General features: G+C 48.5%; 1 protein-coding gene across 1 annotated transcript in view; it reads right to left on the bottom strand.

Moving 5' to 3' along the window:
• LOC144826181 (uncharacterized) overlaps window positions 1-21805 on the bottom strand; it is a 263557-nt gene that overhangs the window by 236098 nt on the left and 5654 nt on the right. Inside the window, 1 exon segment of the mRNA XM_078684575.1 lies at window positions 21380-21478. Within this exon segment, the coding sequence (XP_078540701.1) occupies window positions 21380-21478 (99 nt within the window).

Raw genomic sequence — 21805 nt, 5'->3', positions numbered from 1 at the left:
TTATATAGTCATTTGCTCATAACGACTGCTTCAATGTGAGGTGAGGTCTTTTTTGGGAGTGTATGACGGAGTGGAGTCATTTGCACATAATTCTTCTGCTATGTTGGGGGAGAACCTCTGAATGTTTGTGCTCTATATGAATCGGTTTAGCTGAACAAAAATCTAATTCTCTTAAAGATTGATGAATGTATTCCTAGTTGGATTTAGGATTGCTTTTATGTCTGGGGTAAACTTCCTCTGGCTGCTCATTTCAGAGTAATTTTCACATATTTTTACTGCCATGTCGCTGGGAAAACTTTACCAATGTTATTATGGAATGATTTATAGATAAGATCTGTATTTTAAGTTTCATGAATTGAGTTTTCTCAGTTCCTCGGTGACAGTTATGGAAAGGAGATTAAGTGTACATATGTATATATTTTATTTAGTCTCTTTTTGGGAGGTAATGTTATTTTATTTTATGTATTGCAATGCCTTGATTTTTTGCAGGACCTCTTTTGGAATCCAAATCTTCAATTAAAAATGTCATTGATGCAATGTCGTTTTTGTCCGTGAATGTATTGTTATTCACATTGACTGGACTTTTTCAATATTAACGATCCCTACTCTAGTTGAATTTTCAATTACACTATCAAACCCATACTTCATGACAGTTACATTATTGGGGGACTGTTCTTCTTCGGTTTTGACATTTACTACTTTCCTAGTTACTTTCACTCGGCCCAATTTGAGGACTGTGTTATTACAGCAGGAAATTCCCAATTTCTTAGAAACACACAAACAAGAACACTATAAAAAGCATCTGCAAAGCAATAGGTCTCGCATTTTAGAAACCTTGACCTATTGGTATCGTAAATGACAATGCCTTTTATTTTTGCAGGTGTTTTTTTAAAACACATAAATAGCGTTGTTGTTAGACCTGTCAGCCTTAGGGTGGTCTTTCCCTGTTTTTTTCGCTCTGGCCTCATTTTTCCCACCCTCTTTTTCGTTGGCCTTAGGTCTCCGAGCGCCTTCCCATTGCTAATCAATGCTATGGTGCAGGTGCTCTCTTCTTCCAACATGGCTGCCACAGGCCCCTGCTACTGCAGAGTGGTCTTTTAGTAGCACCCTAGTTGCCAGGAGCTGGCTGGGACCCTAGATACTGTTGCAACACCAGCCCGCCTTTTTTCCCTCCATAGCTAGCCTAGGGAAGCTCCTGGAACCTTCCAGAACAGGGGAGGGGTCTGCTTTTGCCGCCTTAGAGTGTGGTCACCTGACCTGGGCATATATAAGGAAAGGAGGGAAACTTTTTAGTCAATTGGGGCATCACTGACCTGGAGGAACCTACGCAGGAGTCTTAGGCGGAAGGGCCTAGTCAGGGGCCTATGCCACTGGGAGTGACTGGGCTTAGGTGCTGCCTTCCAAGCTGTGTAAGGGACTCTGGTCTAGCCCACTGATCTGGCCCGGCGGGAGGGGAACCCAGGGACCACTTGCAGTGACCTACAAGGACCCATCTGCCTTTAGCCACCAACTCAAACCCCCCCTTCAAGAAACTACCTACCAAGGGCGCAGGAACCAGCAAGCGCCGAGAGGACCCTCTAACTGCCCACAGGACTACTGGGGATCAACCAGGTACCGGCGCTATTTCCATCACACGCTCTCCTGCTCAGCCTGTGCCCCTGTGTGGTCCTGGACTGCCTAAAATCGAACTGAACTGTCTGCTAAGCGCTCTCACTTCATAGCGCTAGCGCCCTGCGCTCCTGCTGTGCCCCTGTGTTGTCCTGCCACCGGTGTGTGCCCTGTCCTGTTAGAGACTGCTCTTCCAGTGCCTCCCCTGCGGTGCCATAAGAAGCGCTGTGGCGCTGGGAACTGCTGTGCCTAAGCGCCGTGAAACCCCAGGCGCTCCCCTGCTGTGGCCCCACGGAAAGTGCATCGGAAACACACCGCCGCGGTCCCGGCTCTTGCTGTGTGCCTCCGGGGAAGCGGTGTGCCTTGGAGCGCTCCCGGGTGCCCCCGGCGCGGCTGGAGAATACTGCCGCTGCTCCCGAGGCCTCTGAGGTGCCCCAGGCCCTGCCGCTACCGTCGCGGCCCCGGCGCTGGCCTGGAGAGTTCCCCCGCTGCTGGCGTCATCCCCGTGGCGGCCCCCGGCATCGGGAGAGGGCCGCCTGCAGTGCTGCAGGGGGCCGCGCTAGGCCCTGCGAAGCCGACAACCAGCCCCACGTGACGGGGGCGCTGTCGGTGTCACCGGCCACGCCCCCGTCAAGCGCCGCGCAGCTATTGGCTGCAGCTGCCGCGCCCCCAGGAGCTGCCCTGCAATTGGCCGCTGTGTTCGGGTCCCTCCTCCGCCGCCTCCTAATTGTTTCCCGGGCTGTGGAAGCCACGGAAGGAACAGCCTGATGACGCCGACGGGCCCCCGAGAGGGTGCGAGGGCCCCCACCAGCCGGCACAAACCCCAGGAGGGGCCGAGATTGATCCCATGGCTGCGTGAAGCCTGAGAGAGGGCTGGAGCCCTCCCTCCCCACCAAAAGCCACCGCAAGGGCCCGGGAGGGCCGAAGACTGAAGTAATACCCCGGGTGGGCGGGCGGAAGGACTAAGACCGCCCCCACCTCCGGGGGAGACTATTGTTGGGCCCGGTTGGCCCCAGTGACCAGAACCACGTTAGAGCCCCGTGAAACACTTGGCCCTCATTATTTTGAAGAGGATTAGGGGCTGTTATGAGATTCCTTATTGGAATGCCCCAATGAATGTAATGCTTTCCCTACGCTTATGGAAGGGTTGGACCTATGTTTTATGACATGATATTCTGATAGTCAATGAGATGTTCTTCCGATGTTTCATGGAATGGTTTTCCTATGCATAATGAACTGTTCTTCCTATGCTTAATGAAAGGTTTATCCTGGTCTGATGATCCTCTTATTCTTGCCTAATGAAATGTTCATTGCTGAGTAATGAAACGGTTATTACTTTAATGAAATGGTCGTTGAGACATGCTACCTTGATTATTGAATTGCTCCCTTTGCTCCCCTGATGAAATGTTTTAATGAGTTCTTGCTACCATGACTATTGAAATTGCTCTGAATGATTTGCCCGTCGTGATTTTGATTCTAGATAAAGCTTGGTGATATTAATCAACCTAACTGGTGTGGACTCAGTCATTGTGTGCGTTTCCTGTCTCAGTGGATGAGTGTGCTGTATGGTCACTTTACACCTAAGCTTTCAGGTGCCTACCTGCTCGCGCCAAGCTACCCCCTGTGGGATTGGAGACCCCAGTTTCTACAGGTGTCATTTACAATTCCATTGGTCAAAATCTTGCAATTGCGAGACCTATTGCATTGCAAATAGGAGGGTGAACCCTTGCTTCATTGTTGCACACCCTCCTACTCATTACCTGTCCCCTCTCATCTAGGGTCTGTCTAGAACAATAGACCTTCTTCTAGTGGGGGTCCATCTAGCTGCATAAAATGGCTGTACAGATGCCTTAAGATGAGCAGGGTCAAGGCCAGGCGAGTAAAACGCAGACTTTAGCAGGTTCCAAGTAGTGTCAGTGTACATTTGTGGGATATTTGGAATAGGCAAATGTTGGGGATCTTCTTTTCAGCAGAACTCCACTTAGGGCCAGTGTATGGCGTGTTTCAGCTTAGAAAGCATCCGTAGAGGCAAGCATTGTAAACACAAAAAGGACAAAAAATAGAAACTTCTACATCTCAAAAACGCTTACCCCTCAGAAATGGATGTGGAAATAAGAAACTCACCTAGGCCAAGGTCGCAAGGGAGGAAACTGTGACAAGAATAAAAACATATCAAAATAGATTTTATGTAGCGCTTGACTCGCCGTCTTGGGGACTCATAGCACTGTCTGTAAATAAACTTTTTTACTTTTATCGAAACGTATGATTGTCACTTATTGTTTTCACTTGCTTTTGGGTTTTCAGCTCGTGGCTAGTTGCAGGTAGCAAACAGATTTCTGCAGCATGTCCATTAACTCCTGAGCTATCCTACACACTAAATTTAAAATGTAAAACAGGCAAATGTGTGACTTTTCCCCGATTTAGTGCTTTAGGAGCTCTAACACCCGAGGAACACGGAGACGGGTAATAAGGGGGCTCACAATGAGTCAAAGCCACACAAGAAAAAAATACCAGAGCGGCAACTCTTTTATGTCCTTGACATATATTAATACCGGAAAGTGATATGGATTTCGAAAAAAATCATTACACATGTAAAAGGTGAACAGCAACTGGGAGATTCACGGAGGCGTAAAAAAAGGTTTTGGGTCATTTTGGTGTTGTTGAGACTCTGATATGAATGAAACCACAATATATGCAATGCCGTTTTTTAAACAAAGAGTACATCTTGACCTGTGGAAGACGTGTTGATAAAGTTTGCAGGCAGGACAGCTGTTCCGAGACAGAAATGGTTAGAAGTGGGGGCCACAGAATTAATACCTACTGATGTTGAGCCACATGGGTATTGTGGAATGAAATTATCTGTATTGGGATATTTTAATGCTGTTGTGTCTTTTAAAGAAAGGAAGACTTCTGCAAAAATATACGTAGTAGAGAGTGGAAGATGTTTATTAGGGTGGAAAGAACAGAAAGCCTTCTGCATCATCCTCAACCCTAATCATCCTTTACAAGTGTTAACAACCAACGCTCATGACGGTAATGAGAGGGTTGAGAAGATCTCCAATTGTTTAAGAAGGAATTTGGGTGCCTCAAAATTTTTGAACATCAAATCATATTGAAAAAGGCCGTTACACCCAAAGTGCACAAAGTTTGCAATGTTCCTATGGCATTACGAGGGGAAAGAGGAGCTACAAAGATTGTGTAAAGAATGATGATGATGTTTTGTTGTATAAGGATGTATGGGAAGACTTGTCGGTTGTGAATGGAATTGTGAGGAGACGTGACAAGTTGGTTGTACCTGAAAGTCTGAGAAGCTGGTTGCTGGAATTGTTACATGAGGGTCATGGTGGCATGTAGGCTTTGAAAAGAAAATGTATGTACCTTGCACATGCAGTGACAAATCACATGTGTTAAGAGACACACCCATAACTCCAACAAAGTTACCTGAAAGAGCGTAGGAAATACTGCCCATTGACATATGTGAGCCTTTTGAAGGGCTAGGAATGGGGGAAAGATATGCTTTGGTGTTGATGGATTACTATTGCAAGTGGCCGGAAGTGGGATTTGCCAATGAAGTAAAATCAAGTAATGTCATTATTTTTGTGAGGAGATTTTTCGTAGAGAGGATTGTCCTGCCAAAATCCTTACTGATAATGAACCGCAATTTGTTTCAGAAGAATTTAGTTATTTTCCTAAAAAATGGGGCATTAAGCACAATAAAACCCCTGTATATCATCCCAGGGGAAATGGTCTAATTGAACGCTTTAACCGTGTTTTGGGAGAGAGCATTCCGTTGCCGGTGTCCATGAATGAATGTTGGAGAACTCAAGTAAAGAAAATGCTGTGGAATGATAGAACCACACTGCATTCGGAGACTGGGGAGCCTCCTTGTTGTTTATTGAAAGGCAGAGTTCCTTGTACTGTAGCTGTTCCTGCGTGGATGGCCAGAAGTGGTAAACGACAAGTCATTGAAAACAATCTGCGTAAGGTAACAAAGTACCAGGACTCGTACCAGCACAGACATAATGTCAAAATTGTATTGTATTGTATTGTATTGTATATGCTCTTATATAGCACATGGCTACCCGAGGGCATCCCAGCGCTGCGGACGTGCGGTAAGGGATAGGTGAGGTTTTATGGAAAGAGCCACGTTTTAAGTTGTTAGCGGAATGAGAGGTGATTGGTATTCCCTGCCTATCTCCATCCGCCAGGAAGTCAAAGTTTGGAGGCGTTGTAGGAGAAAAGACGTCCTCCGCTGCGGGACCTCCTAATTCTGGGAACCTCAGCCAGGTGCAGATCTTTGGAGCGGAGGCTTCTGGCTGCTTTATGGAGTTTGATAAGGTTATTGAGGATGGGGGGACCTTTTCCCTGCAGGTTTTTATGGGTGATGCATAGAGCTTTGAAATGAATTCGCTCTTGGATTGGGAGCCAGTGGAGTGCATTTAGGGCCGGTTTGGCTGAGGATCGGATATTAGTACCTGTCAGTAGTCTCGCTCCAGCGTTCTGCACCACCTGGAGTTTCCGGATCGCTGAGGAAGGGGCTGCTACATAGAAGGCATTTCCATAATCCAATCTCGACAAGACAAGAGCTTGGAAGCTTGGATTAGGATTTTTTTGGAACGCTCTGGTAAGAGGGGCAGTATCTTACGAGTTGATCTCAGCATGCCGAAACAGCTGGCAGCTGTTTTTCTGGCTTGGACTCTAAAGGTAAGTTCGTTATCGAGCCAGACGCCTAGGCTCTTTATTTCAGTTTTAGGGATTGGGGGGGGATCCATGCACGGTGGCTACCACATGTGTGAGTTAAAGGTTGCTTGGTTGCCCAACAACATGAGCTCTGTCTTGTCGCCGTTGAGTTTAAGGTGTGACACACTCATCCTGCTGGTGACTTCTTTGAGACAGGAGTTCAGGTTTGTGGGGTCCTGTTCTATCTGATTCAATGTAAACAACAGGGGGGGACGGGAATGGACAATATTTAGAGGGATCCAGTGTACTTGTCCAGTGAGCAAGCAAGCAAGATTGTACACAGTTCCCCTGGGGTTAAACAGGTAATAAGGTCTCTCTCCTAGTTAGCTGACAGTCAGCCGTGATAAGTAGAAACTTGTGAGGCTTAAAAAAGTGAGGTAGTCATCTCTTGGGCACATTAGGTTTATATGAGCACTTTTTTCGGTCCTGAAGAATTGCCCTGCTGGGCATGAAACATGTTGACCAAGTGGAGGGTCGATATGAGGCCACACCAATAGTTACGTTGGTCCTCAGTACCCCTCCCTACACTTTTTAACAAAGTGGCTAGCCACCTGAATAAAGACTTCCCTGTGGACTATCCAACTTTTTTTAAATTATCCACCTTTTGCTCACTACCTCACTTTTTTAAGCCTCACAAGTTTCTACTTATCACGGCAAGGAACAAAAGATCTCCGCAAAAGAGTGACACTTGTTGTTACCCGTCGGGCATTGCAGCGCCGGCCCGACGTAGGAGCAGGAAGCCGATGATATAAACAACATCTCAAGTAGGCTGAATGAGACATGTCATCCAGCTCATCAGTTGTGTGAGGCTTCCTTAGTTCCGTCAAGGAACTTGCTGATCTTCTGGCATTCCACACCCTCTAGCTGACTGTCAGCTAACTAGGAGAGAGACCTTATTACCTGTTTAACCCCAGGGGAACTGTGTACAATCTTGCTTGCTATCTGATTCAATGCCACCACTAGCTGCGTGACGTCTGCATAGCTAATAAGCTGGATGCCAAAGGGGGAGACTATTTCAGCCAGTGGGGACATGTACGCGTTAAAAATGGTGGGGCTCAGGGAAGAGCCTTGGGGAACCCCACATTGCAGAGGTATTGGGCGTGAGTGGGTGTTACCTTCAAACACCTGAAAGTGTCTTCCTTCGAGGAATGACTTCAACCAGGAAAGCGCCTTCCTGTTACTCCCAGCCTTTCCAGTTGGTGTATCAGGGAATGGTGGTTCACGGTATCGAAGGCTGCACTGAAGTCTAGGAGGAGGATGGCTACAGAGCCTCCGGTGTCCAAGATCTTTCTGGACTCATCCACCACTGCCATCAGTGCAGTCTCTGTGCCCTGGCCTGGACGAAAGCCCGTCTGGGAGTAATGAAGTAGTTTATGCGTTTCAAAGTAAGCAGAAGGTTAGCGGTTCACATGCCTTTCCGCAACCTTACTGATGCCAGGGAGAAGGGAGATGGGCCGGTAATTGGCAAACTCCCTGGGATCTAGATGGGGTTTCTTCAGTAGGGCTCTAACCATTGCAATCTTCCAGTCCTGGGGGACTAGGCCTGACTCAAGAGAGGTGTTAATTAGATTGACAATGGGGCGGGGTGGAGGGGGGGGGGGGAGGGGTTAGGATGGGCATGGCAGTCTTTAGAATGTGAAACGGGGCAGGGTCTAGCGGCGAACCGCTCTTGATTAGGTTAAATAAAGGGGGGAGGAGTACCTCCGTGAATGGGGTAAAGGATTCAATATTAGGGGCTTTGATCTGGGGTTCTGAATCAATCTGCTCGGGGAGGTGTTCGTTGTTGGGCAGTGGGAGGGCGTTCAATAAGAGCTGAATTTTTGTGGAGAAAAAATCCACTATCTCCTCACAACGACGGCCTGAGTAGTCTGGGGCCATAGGAGGGTCCGGGACTTTGAGAGTTTTTTTACGATCCTAAAGATTTCTTTGGGTGCATTGGAGGAGGATGATATTTTTTCTTCATAATAGGATGCCTGTGCCGTTTTAAGTGCGGCTTTAAAGGTGGTGATAGATGCCCTATAGTTGGATTTCTGGTCCGTTAGAAAGTCCTTCCTCCATATTCTTTCTAGTCTTTTGCACCGTTGTTTTAGTTTACAAAGTTCAGGTGTGAACCAGGGGGAGTTGTTTGAGCTTACTTTTTGTGACATGGGCCTTCTGGGGAGTACTTTGTCTAGAGAGTTCTCGATCCATGTGGTGAACTCTTGATTGGCTGTTATGGGATCAGGGTGATGTGGAGGTATGGTGGTTTGCAGCTCCTGTGTCCAGTCCGCTGTACTTAATTTAGGCCATTGGCGGGCTTGGGTGCGGGAAATTAGCACGATCGGGCAGGGAGACACTAACTGCCATTCGAAGGGGAGTAGGAAGTGGTCCGACCAGGGAAGAGGGACAGGTTTCTTTCCTTTCAAATTTGTGATGTTTGAGAAAATTGGGTCCAGGAGGTGTCCTTTAGTGTGAGTAGATTGATGGATTTTTAGCTGCATCTCATATGCTGCGAGTTCACAGGCAAGGTCGTTTGCTATTGAGTCCTGGGGGCTGTCGAAATGCAAATTAAAGTCTCCTACGAGGTTGAAATTAGAGGAAGTGCTAGCAAGATTTACCACTGATTCCAGTAGCGAGCTACCGAATTGTCCCAGGACTACCGAATTGTCCCAGGGCTCCCAGGGGCGGTAAAGGAAAATACCGACAAATGTAACTGAGGTAGTGAGTGTGATGGAAAAATGGGCCTTTTCGCAATCGGATAGAGGGCAGCCTAAAATGCGACAAACTAGGTGGTCCTTATATATAATGGCAATTCCCCCCCTTTGCTACCTATTCTATCGACGCGCTGGATTAGGTAGCCCGGGTGGAGTGCTTCAACTACATCTGGGTCTGAGCTGGGTGCTAACCAAGGGTCCGTAAGGAATAGAACATCAGGAGCATTATTTTGTAGTAGCATGGCGATTTCTGTTGCGTGTTTTGGCAAGGACCTACAATTAAACAGTGCCATGTTCAGTGGATTCTCTCCCTCCGAGTCATTTCCTGTATTTACAGAAAGTTCATAGGGGCATTTCTGCTGCCTGTGCTCTAGAATGATGGAGTGTTTGCATGCTATGGTTGGGATTTTACTGATTTGAATGAGACTATCTCGGGAGTATTGTAGGGGAGCAGGAGGAAAAGAAGCAGCGGGTCTGGGCCCTGGGCCCGGTCTGGCGCGGACGGGCGCAGACGGGCTTGCTTTTGGCGCACCCGCATCCGCTGCGCGCTCCGCTCTGCATGCCTTTTATGTCTGCCTTGAACACACAGCTAGACTGTCAACCGGCGCTTGCTTCCCTCCACACAATCGGAATTAGTACCCGGAGTGGACCGGGGAAGTGAGCTCTCACCGGAAGTAAATGAAAAAAAATGAAACACCTCGTAATCAGGTATCTTTACAAATTCTAAAAGTACTAGCGCGGTGGGTGTAGAACAATTTAATAGTGACAGTGATTTAAAATGATGTCAACAGTGGCGTCCAACAACTAGCGCTGTGCAAGATTACCATAAACACACCACTGCCTCGAACACGTCCAAAATTGGGAGTAGCAAAAGATTTTTTGAGGAGGAAAATTTTGTGAGTGTGTTCAGGAAACATCGTGAAGAAAGGGTGCTCCAAGTTATCGGAACCAAGGGAAGTTGTACAAGTTGAAGTTAACTTGCTTAAACTAGCAGATGGGAAGTGGTGGAATGCGGGAAGAGCAGTTAAGTGCAGTGATGTAGAAGTTAGATTTTGGATGAGCAAGAATCGTGGAAGTGCAGATGTGGCAAACGATGTCTGTAGAAGAGTTCCCAATGAATGCATGAGATTTAGACCAAAGAAACTTCCGTATGCTAATAGCTGTGAAATTTGGCTGCCCTGTTTTTGTATCTTACAATTACATGCTCTCCTTGTATCTCCTGTTTTGTCTATATATTAAAAAAATGTTTTTCTTTTTGAGAAGAGGAGATGTGTTACATTTTCATTTAAATATGTCATTACTCAGTGGCTTTGCTCATCTCCTGGCAACAAGGTTCCACTGCTGGAATCTGGATTGTAGAGTCCGGCAGACAAGCGTGGCTGATGAGAGCTGACAGGTTGGTCTCCGGGGGTCGTTGTACCAATCTACAATAAATCTTCTTTAATCATGAACTGTGTCCTGTCATCCCAAAGTTAACCATGGCCTTTGGCTCTAATGACCCTCCCCTAGGGCAGGACCGGTCAAATTGGTTACCCTCCTCAGTCCAGTCTGCTAGAAAGTCGCAGAACAGGTGTATAAAGATCTCCCCTTACACGCTCGCTACTATGTCCCTCGGTGTCAACTTATAGCGGTCACATGCTTGGGTGTAACAGTCCCCGCCCTCATCATTGGTTCCCGGGGGATTGGGGTTCCTTTCCTCACTCCCGCTAAGCGGATGAGTAGTGTGAAGTGCCACAAATCTTCCCCGGCCTCGAAAATCTACTCTATCTGGTCAAGCTATTTTTAGCACTTACTAGTCCCATCTGTCGAGTAAATTTTAGTTGGGAACAGGTGTTCTGTTCATTCAGAAACTGAATGAGCAGTAAGAGTGCCATTAAGTTTTGTTTCATTAAATCTTGGTTCATGGTTTCAATCCATGCCCCTGTCCTCTAAGCAAACAGTGGCACATTTTATGTTTTTCTGCTGTTTCGATGCACGTCAGAGAAAACGATATTTAACATCAATTTTACGTACTCTGGGTTTAAGATCTCTTAAACAAATTGCATGAATTGCCTTCAACTCTTAGATAACGAACATTGTGGTTTTACTGTAATGAACCATGTATCCCAAGATGTTAGACTTAGGAGACTTAGGAGAAGGTTAAATAATGTATTTTTATCTTGTTCAATTCTGAAGTACGTTTATGTTTTCCATCTTGTTCTTATTTTACAGGCACCGATGTTTTCAGGAGTGTTATTTCGCCTGCTTTAGAACTATTTTATTATGATTTTTCGATGTAATGTCTTTTATGGCTCTCAGCCTCAATTTATGTCAACACTGTCTTTGTTTGTGTTTGACCCATTCTATGTTTTTGTTCAGTTCTTGCTCACCCTCATGTAGACGTTGTAACGTACCAGCTGGCGTGTTTTTACTTAAATGATCTGATTTAGCTGAAGGAATATCCAAATGGCTTCATTTATTTCACGGAGTTTTATATAGCGAGAACTTGTCCGAAGGAGACGGTTATCAGAGCGCTTTACATAGCACCAGTTACGTTACATGAGGACACACTTTCATTTTTTAACAAATTCTGCACAGAAATAAGGGTTGAGGCAAAGAATTAATGCTTTCATTTTTGTTGGGCACGGGAAGATTAAGTGATTTGCCCACAATCACAGGATGGTCAGCGTCATTGCCGAGAGTCGAACCCGGTACCCCAGCTTCGAGGTCGACCGCCCTAGCCGTTCGGCCAACTCCTCTCCTCTCCTCTCAGTGATTGGCCCTTGTCCACATTATATACATATTCCTTTCCTCCTAATTTATCTGCGTACCCTCATTCCGTAAGCAGCAACACTTGTGTCCGGGGGATTCTTAGAGCCCCAGTGATTGGGCCATTATCAAGTACTTTCTGTGTTTGGCCCTGATCTGTCCTGGCAACTGGACCCTACCCCATTGCGCCGTCGCGTGGGGATAGCAGCGGACCTTGCCCGCATCTTGCCCTGCCCACGGCACTTGCTCACGCACGCAGCGTCCTATCATAGCTACGAACTGCTTGAGTAGGACAGTGATATCCACGTGTCAAACTGGGGATCTGTGTAGACCTGGGAGTGTACCTGTCTTGACTGCTTTGGCCGGCTCTGCCCCTTCCCCCTTCCACCGGGCCCTGCATCACTTGTGCCGCAGCGGGTCTCTTTGCATTGCTCAACCAACCGGCCACGTCGCGACTGCTCATGTCGGGGGACCTAAAACGAGAGCTGTGACTGGCAACACACAGGTGAAGGGTAAAATGGCGAAGCAGGCGGAGACGGATCACACTGCCTCCAAGCTGGACACAAAGCTGGCGGCCATGGAAAGGCTTGAGGAATCAATGCAACTGACCCGTGCTTCTTTGCAGTCTAAAATTGATAGCGTGGCTATAGACATGACGCATCTCCGAGCAGATCATAAAAAACTGTCTGAGAGGACGACGACGCTGGAGACCACGGTGACAGACCTGACACCCAAAATATCCCAGATGGATAAGCATGTACAGAATCTCCTCAACAGGGTGGACTTCATGGAGGATCGAGCGGAAGATGCGGAAGGGCGGGCAAGACGGAACAACATCCGCATCGTGGGTCTGCCGGAACGGTGGGAGCCCCGGGAGGCGCCGGAGCACGTGGAGAGGTGGATCAGAGACATTCTCCCGGAGGGTACCCTCTCGCAGCACTTTGTGATAGAGCGCGCTCACCGCGTGCCCTCTAAACCCCCCCCCTGAGGGCTCCAATCCTCGGCCCATGCTCATCCGAGTGCTGAACTATCAGGATCGGGACACTGTCCTGCGGGAGGTCAGGAAGTTAGGGGAGGTCAGAGTGGACAATGCCACGATTAGGTTCTTTCCAGACTATACAATTCAGGTACAGCGGCAGCGGCACTCCTTTCTGGACGTCAAGCAGCGACTCCGCCGCATGGCACTTAAATACTCCCTATTGTTCCCTGCCCGCCTACGAGTTGTAGCACAGGATAAAACATACTTCTTCAACACCCCGGAGGCTGCTGAGACCTGGCTGGACTCAGGAGTGGTCCCGGACCCGGGTGGCCCACCCATGAGATCCCGTCGTGGGGGAGGTGCTCGACGTCGTCGGCGCAGAAGACACTCGACGGCGAGCTCGGCGCATCCTGAGGCGAACATTGGCCCTACCCCTGAACACCGTAACGAGGAGCAGCAGGAAGCTATCCGCAGAGTGGCGGAAATTAGCGGTTCACAATCGGACGCACCGGCTGCGGGTGCCAGTCCTAGTGCCGTGGGGAGTGATGATGAATATATATATGGCCTACCGGACTCCCAGGTATCAGTTGAACTCCCGGATGTCACTCCACAGACAGCTGATTTGCTAAATTAATACTGTTGCAGACTCACTGGCAGCTACAACAAGGAGTACGACACTTTCCTGCAACTTCAGTGCCCCTGCATTTACTGTCGACCGGGAAGATTACGATGTTGCCTTGGTGGGCACTGGGGAGAAGCCTGGTTTCGGACACGCTGGCCCTGAATGCTGGGCAGGCTGTTGGCCCATGACTACTAGGGGCCTAGTTTCTGGTGGGTCTCAACGGGGGATGTAGATATGCTGCCCCACGGTGGTAAGTCTTTACATGTGAACTGTCTGCAGTGGCTGCGGGATTATTGCCGCCTTATTGACGCCTGGAACAGTGCGCCTCTGCTGACATTGGGCTGTGCGATATTGACGCCTGTGGCATGGGAGGAGCGCCCATGTCATTACTGCATGTATCATAAGTACATTTAATATACGAGCTTAGTGAACCCCCCTTCTTTCTTATTGAACTCACGAACAGTTAGTGCTCATTAGAGCGTTTGGACGACGGCATGGTTCGCAGTCGACCTTTTGGCATTGTTATTATGTTTTTTGTGGTTACAGGTCTGGTGCAACGTTCCCCTCCCCCTAATGTGTGTAGGAGAGCTGCTGCGAATCACTGGGCCCAGTGTGAGACATTCCGTGATGATCTGAACTGGTGGGTCATAGCTTGTGGTGCAGTGGGTGGGTGGGGACACTGGGTGGCGGAGAAGAAATGTTGTTATGGCTGTGGTTAAATTTTGCACTTGGAATGTACGCGGTATGCACACCCCCTCACGTCGTTATCAGGTGTACTCGTACCTCAAGCGGCACCAGGTACAGATAGCGCTATTGCAGGAGACGCACCTGACGGAACCGGAGACACATACACTGTGCCGCCGCTGGAGGGGGCAAATATATGCTACAGGCTACTCGGCCTTTGCGCGTGGGGCTCTCATATGGATTCGCCCGGGGGTCCCTTTTGCCATGACACACAGCAACATAGATAAGGAAGGCAGGTATGTGTTCCTTCAGGGCAAGCTAGACGGCCAGCACATTGCCCTGGCGTCTATTTACGCTCCCAACGTCGACCATGGACGCTTCCTCACACACTTATCGGCGGCGATTGCAGCATGGCCAGGGGTACCGCTTTTGCTAGGAGGTGACTATAATTGTGTCCTAGATGTTGTGTTAGATAGATCCGCCCCTCCTTTGGCGCATGCGACAATTCATGGTACGTCGCGCACATTTGCTGACTGGGCAACACAATGGGACCTCACTGACGCTTGGCGCAGCCGCAACCCTACCACACGGACTTACTCGTACTATTCCGGCGCTCATGCGTTACATGTCAGGCTCGATAGATTCATGCTGACCAGCGATCTCTTGCCCTTAGTCACTGACTCCCACTACCTGGGTCGCACTCATTCGGACCACAACCCACACACACTTGACTTTGCCTGGGTGCGCCCGCACCCGCCGGTGCCCACGTGGCGCCTCCAGCCGGATATCTTGCTGGATGCTCCCTTTCGGGAACTGCTCTCGAGTTGTGTCTTACAGTACTTTGAAGACAATACTGATACCGCATCCACCCCGCAGGTTGAATGGGATGCATTCAAGGTGGTAGTGAGGGGACATTGCTTGGGTGCACAGGCCGGATTACGATGCCAGGTGGACAGGGAATTGACACATTTGGAGACGACACTGCTATCGGGCGAACGGGAGGCAGTGGAGGGGGACGACTCGAACTTGCTAGACGCTCGCGGAAAACACACGCAACTCCTTGAGAGACTGAAGAACTTGAATTATGCAGCACACTCTGCGCGCGTGCATCATGCTGGAGATAAAGCTGGCAAATTTTTGTCCTGGCTGGTCAGGAGAGACACCCAAACGTTACCGGTGATGTCGATCCGCACTGCACAGGGCGATGTGGTCTACACCCAGAGGGCCATCCATGAGGCATTTTCGAGTCACTACAGATCCTTGTATTGTACTCGCCTGAGGGTCACCGCAGTGGAGATTGCTGAGTATTTATTAGGCGTCCTATTGCCGACGGTCACTAATGCGCAGTGTGAGGAACTAGGTGCGCCGTTCACTGCAGAAGAACTCCGAGCTGTAATATACTCTCTTTCGAATGGCAAGTCCCCCGGGCCCGATGGTCTACCGGCGGAGTTTTATAAGGCGTATTCCACCATTCTCATTCCCGAACTGTTGCGGGTGTACGGGGCGGCGGTACGGGATGCAGTACTTCCTTTGTCCCTCAACGAAGCCAATGTGATCTCACTCTTCGAACCAGGCAAGGATGCATTGGATGTGGGGTCCTACAGGCCACTTGCCCTCCTTAACACGGACTATAAGATTCTGGCATCAGCGTTGGCCCAGAGACTGGCGCCACTGGTCCCAACCCTAGTGCACGCGGACCAAAACGGGTTTGTCCCTACCCGCAGCACGTCTTACAATATTAGACGGCTATTTCGAGTACAGAATCTGGCGGTGACCCAGTGGCCCCACTCGGGGTGCGTAATCCTTGATCTTGAGAAAGCGTTCGATTTAGTGGAGTGGCCCTACCTAGCGCTGGTGCTGGACAAATTTGGGCTGGGCGCAGCCTACCTCCGCATGGTGGAACTCCTCTACTCTGCACCAGCGGTGCGGGTTCGAACGAACAAGCTTTTCTCAGATCAGATTCGTGTCCGCAGGGGCACGAGACAGGGATGTCCCCTCTCCCCCCTGATTTTTGCGCTCATGATGGAGCCACTGGCGGCACAATTGCGCACCTCTGGCGGGAATTGGGGGATCCCGTTGATGGATGGGATGCATTCGGTGTCGCTTTATGCCGATGACTTATTACTCTATGTCAGGGACCTGACCTGCTTCCCTCGAGCACTCACGGACATTTTCCGTAGCTTTGGCGAAATGTCGGGGTTGCGAGTCAACTGGGCGAAGTCGGGGGTGTACTCTTTTGCAGTGGATGTACCGGAGTGTGACGTCATGGTTATGGGCGAGCGGCTCCTCTGGTACCCCACAGTGTTCCGTTATCTAGGAGTCCATGTGTACCGCGACCCCACGATCCTCCTGGAAGGCAACCTTACGAGAGCGATCTCTTCCCTTACAGCGCAGGTTTCCTTCTGGAATACTCTCCCGCTGAATGTGCCCAGCCGTATTGCCCTGGCAAAAGCGGTTGTTTTGCCTAGGCTACTGTACTATTATGCAAACCTGCCGGTATATGTGCCGGTTCGCACCTTTCGCGAGCTAGAGACTATACATAGGCGACTGATTTGGAACAAAGGTCGTCCCAGAGTGGCTTTAAAAACCCTTTATGCCGCGACTGATAGTGGTGGGCTGTCGGTCCCGAACCATGAGCTGTATTACCTGGCTGCACAGCTGCAATGGGTAGCCTACTGGCTGAGTGGACGTAACTTGAGTGATACGGCCACGACAACGACTATCCTGACGGTCCCGCAGGTACATGCGTTGTTTCATCCTTTGGCTAAGTCGCCTGTTCAGAACCAACTCCACCTTGAGGTGGCGAGAAGGTGCTTCTTGAGAAGCCTGAAACTTACTGCAGCGGTGACACCGTACGCGCCTAACCTACCACTGCTGGGCACGCCTTGGGGATCTGGGATGCTTGCGGCGCCACTACTGGACAGCTGGGGAGCAGCGGACTTGGAGAGCTTGGGCGACCTGTTTGAGGAGGGTGCATTGCTCCCTTTCGAGACACTGACAGTCAGCACAGGTCTGCCGGCAGGACAGTTCCTGACATATGCGAAGCTGCTACACACACTGACGAAAGCTTGGGGACCGCTGACGGAGGAACCACCAATACACCTGCTCATTCAATACTTGCATGTGATGGGACATGGCTCTCACCTTGTACATTGGATTGCCCAAGCGTTGCACACGCACACGCAATTCTCCCCTCAGCGCCTCCGTGACAAATGGGCGGCTGATAGAGGACGGGACTGGACAGACAAAGAGTGGGCGGGGGTGCTAGCTGGAGCTCTACACGTACCACGCAATGCACGCTTCAAGATCATACAGTACTATGTGATCCATCGAACGTATTTGTCCCCGGACAAAATTAATCGCTACTTTGGACTCACTACGACAGGATGCCCTAAATGCGGACTAGTGGACGCACCGTTCCTACATGTCCTCTGGTCCTGCACTCTGCTGCAGCCATATTGGACCGCAGTGTCGACTGTCTTGGCGGGGGCGACGGGGGTACCTTACCACACACTTGGGAAGTTTGTCTGTTGGGGTTATTTAAAAGGACGAAGCAGACAAAAGTCCAAGCGAGATTTTGGGATCTGAATTTGAATTTGAATTTAAAAACATTTATAAAGCGCTCATATACTAAAACAGTTTCTTGGCGCTGGGAGCTACAGTGGTAAAAACAAGCAAACAGGGGGACACGGCTAACCAGTAAACGCTTGCTGGAACAAAAGGGTTTTTAAGGCCCTACGGTATTCCATATAGGACGATAGGAGTCTTATTGAAGGGGGAAGGGCGTTCCAAAAGGTGGGGGCCAGAACTGAAAATTTCTGACCACCAACTCTTTTCTTCTTAAAGCGTGGTACTACTAGCAAGCCCAGAGAAGAGGAACGAAGGGCTCTCGGCGGGCAATAGTTTGTAACGGCAGAGTTGATAAATGCCGGGGCAGTGCCCGCTCGGGCTTGAAATGTGAGACATCCTAATTTAAACAGTGCCCGTTGCTTAATAGGGAGCCAGTGAAGGTTTTTTAAAAGGGGGGAGGAATGGTGCGACTTAGCCAGGCCATAAACCAGGCGGGCCGCCTGGTTCTGGACCAGCTGAAGACGATGAAGGGCATATGCGGGGGCACCACTGAAAACGATGTTCCCATAGTCAATTTTTGACAATACCATGGCCATGACGATCAGTTTGAGGGCGGAAACAGAAAAAAAACGGGAAATTTTCCTAATAGTCCGTAGGGAAAAAAAACAAGAAGAAACAACTGAACTAATATGTGAGTGGAGAGTGAGTTGGTGATTAAGAGTAATGCAGTCTGGGCCTGATTACGGCGAAACGTCTCATTACCAGGCGTTGGAAACATAGTCTGCCCCCCCAAACGGTGCAGTGGCGTCGCTCACTGGATGCTTGGGCGAGGGCTGAGAGTGTGGCACTGCACCGGGAGGAGACGGCGGGTCTCCGGATGTACCCTATTGCGCTGGAGTGGGATGGTGTCCTGGTGGCCTACCACCAAGAGTGTCTGCGGAATGGTATTGATTGAGCGTTTACCCCATTTTCACCTATGACACACACAACGTTCTTCTCGCTCCCAACCTCCCCCCTCCCTTTCTCCCTCCTCCCTGCCCCCCCCACCCCCCCCCCCCCCCACGGCGCTTCCCTCACACCCTACTGCACGAGTGAAGACTCCTACGAATACTACATTGCCGTTGATATGACACATTTGGATTACACTCCTCTCCGCACCTCCAGCTCCACACACACACACATGACGGCTGACAGACACCACCTGGTTTATGGTTTCCTATATATCTGGAATTGTTTTGTATAGTTAGTAGTTTTCAAATGCAATTTTGAAATGTGTAATATGTTGCCAATGTGAACGCCTGCTCTGTTTCTCCGGTCATGGTATACTTTGAGCGCTATACGAAATGAGTCTAAGGTATGCAGTCGCAATGCAGAAGTTCTTTTACACCAATACTGGTCACTGCCATTACTGGACGTAAATGTAACACACAACAGCTACTGCAATACCAATTTGTTATGCGGTCTAACTGTGCACCGATATAGTTTGCTCTGTCCCGCCATACCTCCATGTGGGTGGGATGGTCCACATACTCTGGGACTCCATGACTTAAGTAACAGCGCCTTTGACTTGCTATGCTTGCATGTGTGTACTGCTGTATAATGACAAAATGCAATAAACATATTCAAACAAAAAAAAAAAATCAAGTACTTTCTGTGTCACCTCTACCTCCCTCTGGGAAGCCACTGTGTAGCACTGTCACAGCAGCGTTGCAGAGGAAGGAATGAATACCACTGAATGTTTGGAAGACTATGACGCTGTGGGTTTTGGGACCTTTCCTAAATTATTCCAGCGAATGAGCCTTACGTTAGTCTAGAGCTGGGTTTGCCTTCAAATAATCAAGCCTTGCTATAACACTCTTCATTTCACTCCCATGGACCTCCCTGTGCCAACCAGTAAAAGACCCGCGGGTTTCAGTCGTAAGGACCACGATGGCCACATTGAATCAATTGACATTGTTTTGTCACTTAGAACTTCACCAGTAGAAACTAATTAATACTGAAATAAAAGATGGTAAAGAAGCAGATCAGACCACAGAATGTTGTCACTAATCGATTGCATTAACAAGCTACAGGGGCATGGTTTGGCTGGCAGATATCCCTGTGCTGAAACAGACAATATCTGTATTCATGTCTGAGTTGTGGGTAAGGCCACGATGCCTTTGGCTCCGGCTCTTACAGCACGGCCTTTGCTCGAGTCTACTCGGAGTCATGGAGGTAATCTGTGCCTTAAGCACAGATCTTGTTTCCGCCGCTTGGCACAGGAAACACGATTGCATAACATAACATAACATAACATGTGTATTTGTAGAGCGCATGTTCACCGAGTGGTATCTTGGAGCTGAACAGATGTTCATTGTTTCCCAACTCAATAGTACTCATTTTATCGACCTCAGGTGGATGAAAGGTTGAGTGGACACGCCGGGATTTGAACCTGTGACCATGAGGTCGAACACAGGCTCCTACAGTGGATCCATTAGTCCACTGAGCCACCAGACCTGGCTCTGCTGATATGCAGCTGATCTGTAAATTATGAATCCAGGACCTAATTAAATTCCCCAATCTTGTTTTTTATCCAAGCAGGGGTACAGTTAACATCAGAAACATTAGCATTTCTTCAGGGATTCAACAAATGTTATTCTGCTTGAGCTGCAAATTACATGTGATGTGTTTATACGAGATAACATATATTTTTTGCATTGTTACTTGCCATTGAATTCTTTCTAACTAGTGAAGTACACAAACTTCACACTACTGAAGAGGCCAAACTAGGCCACAAGTGGTCCTAGGGTGGACCTGTGTTCCCTTTCAGATGGGACCTGGCCTGGGAGTTTGGGCTGGCTGTTCCTAGTGGAGCAGGACTGAGGCTGATTTGCATACGGCCACTTCCTGTCTGAGGTGGCGTGGTGGGCGGAAGGACCAGGGGCTGGTCTGCAGCCTAGAGTAACGACCAGTGGCCGAGATTAAGTCACGCGTCTGCAATCTTTTTTGTGTATCTCATTCTTATTAACAAGGTGCGGTCACTGATTGTTCTTTCTTTTACGTATATATGGCCAGGGCGTTTAAGCGTTTAAACATGAGTTTTAAAATATTTCTAAGTTTACTGGCTTGTTTAATATTTCTGTTATGGCTATGAATGTTACTAGTGCTACTTAACTGCTCAGGGTGGAAGTGTGGTGGGGAAAACGGTAGGTGCTCTGGGTTAAACTGTTGTGGTGTAGCACAGCAGTATTAACATGCAATTCTTTATCATAAAAGTGAAAAGGGTCCAGATAAATGAGATTGTAAGTACCAGGCCTGAATTATATGAACTTGATGAGTGCATATATATTTCAGTTATTTTATATTTGATAAATATTTGTATTTTTTGTAATGGTTTATTAACCAACAACAAAAGTATCCCACTTATAAATCATATTAGGGCTGAGACTCAAAATGATTTATGGGTAGGGATTACTCTAAGTTACACTCACATGTCTAGGAATCAGCCCCGAAACACCCAACTCCAATATGGACAAATGTACAAAGAGGCCACAGTCCTTTCTATCTGAACTAACTGAATTTTGAGGCCATTTCACAAAGGCATGTAAGAGTACAAATGGAATACTATTTTACGTACTCCAAAATGCCTTTGTGGACAGCCCCCTTTCATTCATCCATTCCTAAAAGCAATCCGTGAGATGCATCAATCGAAAGCCCACATCATTTCAGACCTAAAAGGACAACGATACGACTCACCTTTGGGGCTATTGCTGCCGTCACTTAGCCTAGGCTCTGGATGGTCCAAGGGAAATATTTCTGCCTCCTCTTTAACGATGATTGAAAAGAGCTTGTATTCTGTAAGTGAAAGAAAAATGACTGGTCAGCGAAGATTACCTCGAAACCCTTTGGCACAAAGCAGTGATCCTTAAAACCAATTCAAGAAGTACAGAACCCCACAGTAAATTGTTTCTACTCTAAACAAAACACAACAACAGACTGAAAAGCTTTAGTGATCACATGCTGCTGAGCCGTGACACGTTCACAGCGCATACCACTGAGCCCTGTTACATGTCCAAAGTGCATGCCATTGTACCTTAACACATGTCCACAGCGCATACCACTGAGCCGTGTTACAAGTCCAAAGTGCATGCCATTGAACCTTAACACATGTCCACAACGCAT

Source organism: Lissotriton helveticus, chromosome 3_2 (assembly GCF_964261635.1).
Source record: "Lissotriton helveticus chromosome 3_2, aLisHel1.1, whole genome shotgun sequence".
NCBI classification, from domain to species: Eukaryota; Metazoa; Chordata; class Amphibia; order Caudata; family Salamandridae; genus Lissotriton; species Lissotriton helveticus.
The sequence above is the reverse complement of the archived record's forward strand: the minus strand, read 5'-3'. Positions and strand labels throughout refer to the sequence as shown.